Below are 11,185 nucleotides of genomic sequence, written 5' to 3' on the forward strand. Positions count from 1 at the left end.
GCAGTATCATGCCTGTAACATGTATCTGTAGCGAATCTACATGTTAACTGCAAGTTCTATCCTTCTAAAAAAAGGAAAAAAGAATGAGCAAAATAGGTAGCTAGAGCGAGGCTGTTTCTTTTCCAGCGTTAGTTTTAAACTCCCCGCTGCTCGCCTTTTGGTGTAAGTATAAGCACACTAACGTCTTGATCTTTGAACTCCCAGCTGCTCACCCTTTTGGTGTGAGTAAGCATATTAAAGGTCTAGTATCCCTTGGCAAATCCTAATTCACTTTAAAACAATAGATCTAGATTGAAAAAAAGAATTATCATGATCGAAATTATATTATGAGGGTCTACTATAAGGTGATTTAGTACAAGTGGCACAAAAGAATAAATGATCCAGTGGTTGTTCTGATGCAACAAGTGTATGATTCTGATGTACTTGTATATGTATAGGAGGGACGTCTGGGGGAGCCATGGCCGCAATCTTGGATGCTATGGGACCCTACGTGATGCAGCTGATAGCTGACATGGCAACAGAAGAGGTGAAGATGTTGCTGGGTATATCTGGCGATATTGAGAAGCTAGAGAACAACATGGAAAGTATCAAATGCTTCCTTGCTGACGCTGAGAGGAAGCGCATCACTGAATTGAGGGTGCAAAGATGGGTTCAGAAGCTCAAGAACGCCATGTATGACGCCACTGACATCCTAGACCTATGTCAAATCGAAGCTGACAAGCAGAGGGAATCGAAAGGTAGCAGCACGGTTGAAAAGGCTCCAGGTTGCTGCCAGCCATTGCTCTCCTGCCTATGGAATCCTGTGTTCGCACACAAGATAGGCGGCCGCATCAAGGAGCTCAACCAGAGGCTGGACAACATATATGAAGAGGCTCACAAGTTCAACTTCATCAATCTAGGATCCCACCCAGAACAGAGGATGTCCACTAGAGAGAAGGTGACATCTGAGTTTGTTGAGTCAGCTATTGTTGGTGAGAAAATTGAGAGGGAGACAAGGGAGCTTGCTCAAATGCTAACCATCAATGGACGTCATGACATCAAAGTGGTGGCCATTGTGGGCACAGGTGGCATGGGAAAAACCACCTTGGCCCAGAAGATCTTCAATGACACCACCGTCCAAGGACACTTCAAAGTGAAGATATGGCTAAGCATCACCCAACACTTTGATGAGGTTGAGCTTCTTAGGACAGCAATTGAGCATGCTGGGGGAGTCCATGATGGGATGCAAGACAAGACCCTCCTCTCACGGAGGCTCACCAACACCTTGTCCATGGGTAGGTTTCTCCTGGTCTTGGATGATGTGTGGAGTAATGTAGCATGGAGCAATGTGCTTAGTGTTCCAGTCAGAAATGCAAGTAAAAATCAACAGGGCAATTGGGTGCTAATCACTACAAGATTAGAAGACCTAGCTCTATGGACCGGAGCCTCCTTCTACCAACATCATGTCAGCCCACTCAACGAAGATCATGCTTGGTCCTTGCTCAACAAACAGTTGCCGCCAACACTTGGTCAAGTTAGTGAACACATATACCATTTATTTTGTAGTTTAATGCACATTATTCCCTTAACTCTATCTATTCCGGGCCTATTTTGACATAGTAGGTTTAGAAAACTATGGTATTACAAACTAGTTACAATATACAACTCCTAGTAAAGCCATAAGTACGCATCCAAATTATCGAGCTTTGTTGTTGAATCTAAAGTGACTCATGAATATGCATCTAAATTATCCACACTAATCCATTACGTGTCCACCTATACATGTTTGAACCTTTGAGATATAAGTCTTAGAAGTTTGTGGAAATGTTTAGTACCTATATCTAATCAAATTGCTTGTCTTTGTGCCCTTTGTCTCTCTTTTATTCTTTATACATAATAACCATATAGATACTCTGTTACCTCTACCGAAGTGTGATAATTTGACCAAGTAATCTATATGTTTTTCATCAATATCCACTATTTCTTCCTTTTTGTATCACAAAACTGTGTGTCCGCAATGGTTATAGTCCATGATGAGCTACGATGTCATGGACTGCATCTTTTATCCTATTATTAGTCATTGTAATTTTCTATGCATATATCTTAAGTTGAAACTCTATTTGTATATTCACCTATTAAGAAAAAAATAGCAGATATTAGGGAATGACCCCCATTACATGGAAGGAGCCACCATGCAACAAGACATAAAAGCTTAAGAGATCCTAAAGACAACATCCACAGTGATAACCTAAACAACACATATTTGAGAATGATTTCCAAGTTAAATCCGACAAAAGTGCCAGAAAGTTTTGATAATGGCTCATTGGAAACATGGTGAACATTGTGTAACAAACCAGCCTGTTAGAAGCATGTAGTTGTGTTGTTGGCCCATGTGACCAGGGAGCGGTGTACCAAGGGGTGGTTCTAGGCATCTGCTGTGTGTCGTGAGCTGCCGAGGACATCAGCCCTTCATGGGATGAATGCAACACCTCAGCATGTTAGATGCCTGTTGTTGGCCCATGTGGCACATGAGCAATTACAATTGGTGGGTTTATTACCACCTTATATCACTAGTAGAGAACCTAGCTGTAGTCCCGGTTCTCCACCCCCTTTAATCCTGGTTTTGGAACCGGGACTATGCAATCGGGACTAAAGGTCTTGATTTTTTGTCCCGGTTCCTCCAACCGGGAGTAGGTGTTTATTGGGAAGTTGCAGCTGTAGAGATTCGAACCTACGACCTCCCACTTCAGCTCTTGCACGCGTTACCATCTCACCTACCACCACACATCTAACTTAGATAAGATATGCTTTCCTTTTAAATTCAGTTTGGAGACACCTTTAGTTCGGGTTTGAGACATAAACCGGGACTAAAGGTACATTTAGTCCAGGTTCGTGTCTCAAACCGGGACTAAAAGTCACACTTTTAGTCCGGGTTCATGTCTCAAACCAGGACTAAAGATTCTCGCACTGACGTGCCTCCGACACACCTCGGTAACCGTTACAACCGGGACTAAAGGGTAGAATTAGTCCCAGTTTGTATTACAAACCGAGACTAAAGGTCCAGTCCTCCCTTTAGCCACGGTTGCAATTTTTAAACAGGGACTAAATACTTTTTGGCCATGGATGAAAGGCCGTTTCTCTACTGGTGTATATTTATTAGGGTGAGGGCTTGTCATTCGAAAAATAGCATCTTTGGGTTAATTCTTTACACAAATTGAGGACTGAAGTGCAAGAGAGGTGCTATGTGTATGCAGGTCCGTTGCACTTGAGGAACTAGGTCAAATAAGCAAATTCTGGACACAGAGTATTACACACTGTCATAGGATAACGGCACAAAAAACTTCCTAGTGATGCCCTTGAAACTGTATTAATTATTGCTTCCGTCATTCAAAAATAATTCTCATTTTTTGTTTTATTTAAAAACTGGTCCAGACAAATGACACATCTTTTTTCAAAACTCTTAGGCATTCTTTCATAGCAACGCACGGGCCTTCTTTCATATATTAAAGACCAAAAGGTTTCTTTATCTTTCATCAATCACAATTGCCCGATGGGATCCAACAGACTCAATCTATTCCATTTGTGTACAAGTTCGAGTGCGACGTCTAAGCATGATGCAGAGTCTATTTCCAAAACAAATTGGAATACCAAAGTGTTACCATGGTCCACCACATTTACCTATGTCCATACAAGTTAAGTGTTTAGGCATGGTGCATAGCCCGATTCCAAAATGAAATGGAACAAATAACATGATTGTTGAGAGTTTCCTCCCGTACACATGAGTCAAAATATAGCATGTGTCAAGGCACAATATAGTGTTTGATTTTAGATGAATTGAAACACATGAAGTGATTACTAAATAGATATCCAGCACTACATGACAAAGTTCCCCTTGAAACGCATAGGTAAGTTTGCTAGTAATAACCTAAAAAAACCCCCTAATATGCATCCAAATTATCCATCTCTATCATCATGAAAATAACAAAAGTAACACCTAAATATGCATCTAAATTACCCATATTTTTCATTAGTAAAAATAATCTAGGTAACATAAACGTCTGCATCTAAATTATCGACTTGTACGACTATAAAAAGGTAACAAATGTACCTCTAAATTTGCATAAATACTATTTTTTTAGTATTAAACATAATCTAAGGTCATTTATAAGTCTCCAATAAATTACTCATCTCTCCCATCTACATGTAAGATTGGCCACTAAATCATAATTTGATTTTGGCAATTTATGCATATTTAAGGTATGCTTGATTGGCTCTCGAAATTTTCCATGCCAAATATTCAGTTGTGAAAAGTTGCACAAAAATATTTGCCATCGATTTGTCAACCTAAATGTGCGATGTTGGCAAATTTAGGTAGCAAACTGATTGGAAACCAAAAATTTAGCGTCCATCAACAAATCAGCCAATGCTCCCAATGTGAGGTGGGCCCACAAATTCCAAACTGAACCTTTCTACTCCCTCTGTTTCATAAATAATGCAATTCTCACTTCCAAGAAGTCAAGTAATTTAAATTTTGATCAAAATTATATAAGAAACTACTAACGTTTATGATACAAAGTAAGTGCCTTTAAAATATTATAGAATATATTTTCATAATAAATTTGTAGGGAGACATAAATGCTAATATTATTTATTAAAATTTTGTCACTGGAGCTATTTTGGCTAGCGCAAATCCCATAATTGCTCTTTTTGTGACCGGGAGTATTTATCATTTTAGCTTCTTCCGTCCGCGCAGGCGGGGCAGCATATACAAAAGATTATATAGTATAACAAATCCGCTAACTGCTTACCATTATTTTACAAATTAAATATTGTAAATATGTTTTATGAGTGGAAATGGTTGTTTGTGCTGGTAGGTACATGGAACAGATCACCTGAAAGTTGTCGGGATGAAAATTATCAGTAAGTGTGGAGGTTTACCACTTGCTATCAAAGTGATGGGAGGACTGCTAAGTACGAAGCCCGGCCCCGAAGCGAGGGTGATTGGGAGGCTGTTTTGAAGCATCATGCATGGTCAGTAGCTGGATTGCCTAAGGAAGTGGACAACGCGATCTACTTGAGCTATGAGGATTTGTCTCCCCAGCTGAAGCAGTGCTTCCTATACTGCTCACTTTTCCCTAAAGGTACAACTATTTGGCAAAGTGATGTTGTTACGATGTGGATCAGTGAGGGATTTATCCATCCACCAGACAGAAGCAGTAGTTCATATGATGATTGGCTAGAAGAAATAGCAGATGGGTATTACCAGGAGCTAATCACGAGGAATCTTATTGAACCAACTGAAAAATCAGCTCTCACTCGATACTCATGCACCATGCGTGACGTGGTGTGATCTTTTGCAGAGTTTATGTCTAAAGAAGAATCATTGGTGGTCCAGGACCAGGAAGATGATGGTGGTAGCAAGATCAGCCATGTACGTCACTTGTCTATAGGATCAACCAAGTCAGCACTAGAATGGGATATTCTACAGAAGCACAAATCAGTAAGAACATTAATTGTAAATAAAAGAATTAATGTTCAGCCTAGTGACTCATTTGGGAGATTGTCTACCCTAAGAGTGCTTTTTATAAGGGGTACTGATTGTGATAGATTGGTTGACTCTATATGTCAGCTGAGGCACCTGAGATACCTCCACTTCCAGGATACAAATATATCTAGGCTACCTGGAGACATTCATAGGATGAAGTTCTTGCAGCACATTTGGATTGAGAAATGTCCACAGCTAGACCATCTTCCTAGCTGCATTACACAGCTTCTGCATCTAAGAACTCTTAGCATGTATGGTTCCCATGACAATGTTTTAATACCCAAGGGGTTTGGTCAGTTGAAAAATCTAAGAACACTTTTGGGGTTCCGAGTACATTTGGACAAGAATGGGGGCACGGGCTGGTGCAGCTTGGAAGAGATAGGGCCTCTGTCCCAGCTTAGGAAGCTTTCTTTACATGGTCTAGAAAATGTGCCTGCTAGCTCGTCGGCTGGAATGGCCATGGTTAGTAGCAAGGAGCACCTTGATTACTTTCTACTAAAGTGGAGTAGCATCGGATTCATGGAACTGAGGGATGAAATCAACAAGCAGCAGCAGCAGAGAGTAGTGGAGGAGGTAATTGAGGTGCTCAGCCCTCCATCCAGCATACGGCATCTACACATGGAAGGATACTTTGGTAGCCGGCTACCAAATTGGATGATGATTCCAGCTACATGTGTCTATAAGAGCCTGAGGCTTTTAAGGATGGACAAACTTTGTTGTTGCACCCAACTCCCTGACGGTCTGTGCCAGCTCCCTAGTTTGGAGTCGCTTTCCATTAATGACGCAACTGCTATCAAGCGTGTTGGGCCTGAGTTCTAGTCACCCTCCTCCCTGGCAGTGGGTGGAGGTATTGTCACTACTGGATCAGTAGTAGGTTTTCCTAACCTAGCAACTCTTCGTCTGGCTGGCTTGTGCGAATGGGAGGAGTGGGAATGGGAGGAGCAGGGTGAGGATGCAACAGTAGATGCCATGGCAGTGCCTGCACTCAAGGTTCTCGAAATTCGTAACTACAAGCTGAGCTGTCTTCCACCGGGGCTCGCAAGTAGCAGGAGGCATGCTCTAAGAAAACTGTGCCTGTACAGGCTGAGCAACCTGACATATATAGAGAACTTCCCTTCAGTTGTGGAACTTCAAGTATTCGACTGCCCGGAGCTGATAAGGATCAGCAATCTCTCCAAGTTGCAGAACATCGTGATCTCATACTGCCCAAATATGGAGGTGCTAGGAGGAGTGTCGTCACTTGACAGCATGGAGATGGAGGACGGCACCATGGAGACAGTTCCGGAGTATGTGACAACAGTAAGACCAAGATATCTCAAATTGACTTGCAGCAAGGAGTTGTATGAGTCCTTGTTAACAGGAAGCTCATCTGAGTACGACAAGATCAGCCATATCAAGTCATGGACCATTTGTGCTGAAGATGAAGATTAATTGCTGCACGACCATACCAGAAATAAATCACGTACTAATATTTTCAGGTAACAAGTGTTCCACATTACTTCTGGTTCACAGTGCAGTGCACCGCACCAACATGTGCAGTCGTAGTACTTACTACGTAGTAGTACCGCTTATTACGCACTCAATTTAATACGTTCATTGTGTTTGAACCGAAACATACTATACGCGCGTATAAATGTATAATTAGCAGCGTACAATACGACTTCGAAAACCTATTTTGAAAAGAAAACAAAAAAATGAAAAGAAAAGAAAAAAGAAAAAAAACCTTTAGTCCCGGTTCGTATTACCAACCGGGACTAAAGGTGCCGGCTATCGTGGCATGTCAGGAGACACCTTTAGTCCCGGTTGGTAATACGAACCGGGACTAAAGGTCCTCCTTTAGTCCCGGTTCCTGACCCGGGACTAAAGGACCCCCTTTAGTCCCGGATGCTTACTCCCGGGTGGGGAACCGGGACTAGAGGGGGTTCCCCACCGGGAGTAAAGTTCTGTTCTCTACCATTATAATATATATGCCGGGATCCTTATGGCGGAGCCGCATCCTGCTAGCTCGCAGCGGCCAGTACTCTGTTTTGCTCAATTGCTCTGCTTGATGCTGCCGGTGGGTGTGGTCAGTGGTCTACGAACGACATACTGAGGAATCATTGTAACCGGAGGCACTCTTGTATTTTACTTGGGCCTCTATATTTCATCTACTATGTATGTTTTTTATTGAAGTAGTGGACCTATGTATATTTGTACAAGTAATGGACCAGAGGTGCAGGATTTGTAATAAACACGGAGCAGACATGGGAGCACCATAATGGTATGCTGATCCCTGCCAGATCATCATGGTGATTATGATGTGCTCTGCTTTCTGACGCAGACGGGGCAAATGTCCAGAACGAGCCTTCCTTGTGAGTTGTGGATAACAGATGAACCAAGCATGGTGGGTGGTGGCTTTGGTGGTCAAATCGACACTATTTGTCCGTCATTCTTTTTGTCTTAAATCGGTCGTTCTAACATTGTGAAGCAAAATCGTCTAAAAAAAACTTGTGAAGCAAAATGACCAAAAAAAAATAAAAGCCACCCTGTATTGCCCGATAGACCAATTCACAATTCCACTTGTAGAAGAAGGAGAAAATTTTGTATTTAGCCCTAAAAATAATGCTTCTTTCTTATTTGACACCGAAACTAAAAATCTTTCTTATATGTCCCTAACTTGAGTTTTTGTTAGCTACTTGACACTTCCGTCAGATCTGTGAGGAAACATCGTCAGTTGTCCAACTGAGGCAACGCAAAAAGACCATAATGCCCTGTCACTAAAGAAAAGAAAATGAAGTCCGCCGCGGCAGTTCGTAACTTGGTTGACTCGTCTCGAGTCGCGGTCGTACAGGCCGTTTCCCTCCCCTAACCCTAGATCGAGGGCGGCACAGCCATGGAGGTGGAGGGTGGCGCGGCTTCTGGGGAGGGTGGCGCGGCTTCGGCTGATGGCGTCGCGGCCACGGAGGCACCGCGCGCGGCCACGGCAGAGATCGGCGCGGCCACGACGGAGGTCCGCGCGGCCAAGTAGGTGGCCCGCGCGGCGATGGCGGAGGTCGGTGCGACCACGACGGACGTCCGCGCGGCGAAGCAGGTGACGCGCGTGGCCAAGCAGCCTTCCCGCGCGGCCATGGAGGTGGAGGACGGAGCGGCCACGGCAGGGGGCAGAGCGGCCAAGCAGGCATGCGGCGCGGGCTTGGAGGCGGGCGACGCGGGCACAGGGGCGGACGACGCGGCCAAGCATGCGCCTCGCGCAGCCAAGCAAGCACCCCGTGCGGCGTTGGTGGCGGGCGGTGCGATCTCGTTGCCGCGCGGCGCGGCCTCGGAGGAGGACGACGCGGCCACGGAAGCGCCACTCGCGGCCATGGAGACGGGCGTCGCGGCCACAGTGGAAGGCGGCACATCCAGGACACAGCACCAACTCCCTGCAGGGTGAGTTTATTATCTCTATGTCTACGGACTGCCTATTCTCCATGTTTGGTTTCTGTTTTTTTACGCGAGGTCTGGAGATGTTTCACATGTCACATTCCTATGGATTGACTCCTTATCAATGCTTCCACCACTGGTTCTTTTAGGAGATCTCTTTTTTAGGCTGACTGAAGAGTTGAACAGCAGATAGATATGGTACAAAATACGTTGTAAACTGACAATGACTATTCCACAAGCCTTTTGACCTCCGGAGATCTTGTGCCTTTACATCCAAACCATAGCAGCTAGGCTCTTCGTACCACTGCCAGACAGTTCTTAGAGTGATATCTGGAGTCTGAAGTAAACAAAACTTTCCAAATCAGCAATAGGCCTACCACCAATGCGAAGTTGGATATCTTCGACTTGCTGCTGTGCTGTGTAAACATAACTGATAGCCTCTTTGATCTTGCTGTAATCGGTCTCAGTTGCATTATCTGCTTGGAATTTCAAATCAACATGTTCAGATGAGTTCAGTTTATAAGTCCTTTCACTAGGTAAGTTGCTGTCCTCACCATTAGCTGAGACATCCAAATAGATCCCATTGCAAGTTTCCTTCTTACCAACAGGAATCCACTTCTGTGACAAGTGTCCAGCAGAATACCACTTACAGCATTCTTGAGAATTATTCTCTGTTAGTAACTTCACACATCGAGCTTCCTTTGTTTCTGCAACAAAAGGATCAGTGCACAGGTTCTTGGAGCTCCGACTGGTGGATACACCCTTGTTTCTGCAACAAAAGGATCAGTGCATAGTAGTTTTTCGATGACTGAGAACCTTGTTTCGAAGAAGAGCTTCTTTGCTGGCGTAGAAAGGGTGCCTGCTTCTTGTAGACATTTTTCTATTCTGATTACATTTTGCCCGAATTCTTGTTGGATCTTCCTGTACACCCTTCTTACCAACTTCATGTGCACCCTTATCATGAATAGATGAATTGCTCAAATGTCCTACTTTAGATATCATCTTGTCATTTCTTTCTACCTTCTGCCACACTGCTGAACTATCTTTTCCATTGTTCTTGTGCCTATTGGAACCTCTCACTCTGTTAGACACAGTCAAATCAATGTAGCTTGGTGTTTTACTTGATTTTATGTTCCTCCTCCCTGAACTAAATTGAAGAGAGGCCTTGCTGCTGCATGCCTGACTGCTGCACTGAACCCTTTCAGTATTGCTACAACTATCAGTAACATCCTTAGAGTATGGAGATCTCTAGAGTATGATCTGATTCCTAGATGATCATTTGTATCTTCAGCATGAGTAGCACTAAGATGTGACCCTATGAACTAGCATTCCACCCTTGTGTCAATTCAGTGTTCCGAAATCTAAATTTGATTCTCCTATAGGCTGTAGTAGTGAAATTGATCCACAAACAGCTGATGTTTGAATGTTTGATACAATACTTTTTTATTGATAGTTGTGGGCGAAGAGGTACTCTATATGAATTTAACACGTACTCTAAATGTCTTATGATATTGTGACATGGTATACTAGTATAAATATATTATTTTGCTATATTATTACGTATTTCCTATAACATCACACCACTGCAAAAATTAGTAGTACAAAGTTCGCCATAGGTTGAAGAAGTTCTCATGCATGACGTTATTGTGCTTTCACAGGATGGATGTAGCTACTAATTTTCTATTGAAAATTCATTTGCTTGGCAATCGTAAAAAGGCTAGAAAGGATGTCAAATGTTTTAGTTTTGAGATGGTTGTTGACTCAGACCTGTCGAATTATAAGGGTTTCATTGACTCAGTTACAGAGAAGTACCCTCCAGGCTACTTAGAAATTCCACATGTTTAGTACTATGATAATGTTCTTAAGAATTTTCTAGCAGTAAAATCAGATCAGGATTTGATGTCTATGTTTGATGTACACAGTAAGGAGAAAGTTGTAGAGATGTTTGTCGCTTATTGTGATCCCTCAGAAAAATTTGAGCCTATCACTAAGTGGGAGTTTGATGTTGAAGGGCAGCCTGCAAACAATATAGAGGAGGATGACGATGATTACCTTAGAAATCCTTTACCAGAGAATGAACATGTTGATGTTGATGAGGAGATCATGTACTTGGACATTGTACCTGTGAATGCTGTAGATGTGCCTGGATGTTCTGAAAAAGGGAAGGAAAAAACAGTGGCTGAGGATGGCTCAGAGGATGAGTCTGAGGATGGCTTAGAGGAGAAGTTTGAGGATGAGGATGAATTAGAGGCTGATGAG

General features: G+C 43.1%; 1 protein-coding gene and 1 pseudogene across 1 annotated transcript; one reads left to right on the forward strand and one right to left on the reverse strand.

Annotated features, from left to right (window-relative positions):
• The first annotated feature begins 457 nt into the window (after nt 1–457).
• On the forward strand, nt 458–6,955 carry LOC136489623 (uncharacterized). The gene is made up of 4 exons (XM_066486203.1): nt 458–1,274; nt 5,340–5,410; nt 5,609–6,097; nt 6,344–6,955. The coding sequence occupies exons 1-4, from the start codon at nt 458–460 to the stop codon at nt 6,953–6,955; spliced, it is 1,989 nt and encodes a 662-aa protein (XP_066342300.1).
• A 2,037-nt stretch (nt 6,956–8,992) lies between these two features.
• On the reverse strand, nt 8,993–10,563 carry LOC136487266 (uncharacterized; annotated as a pseudogene).
• Between the last annotated feature and the right edge of the window lie 622 nt (nt 10,564–11,185).

This window comes from Miscanthus floridulus, chromosome 10 (assembly GCF_019320115.1).
Source record: "Miscanthus floridulus cultivar M001 chromosome 10, ASM1932011v1, whole genome shotgun sequence".
NCBI classification, from domain to species: domain Eukaryota; kingdom Viridiplantae; phylum Streptophyta; class Magnoliopsida; order Poales; family Poaceae; genus Miscanthus; species Miscanthus floridulus.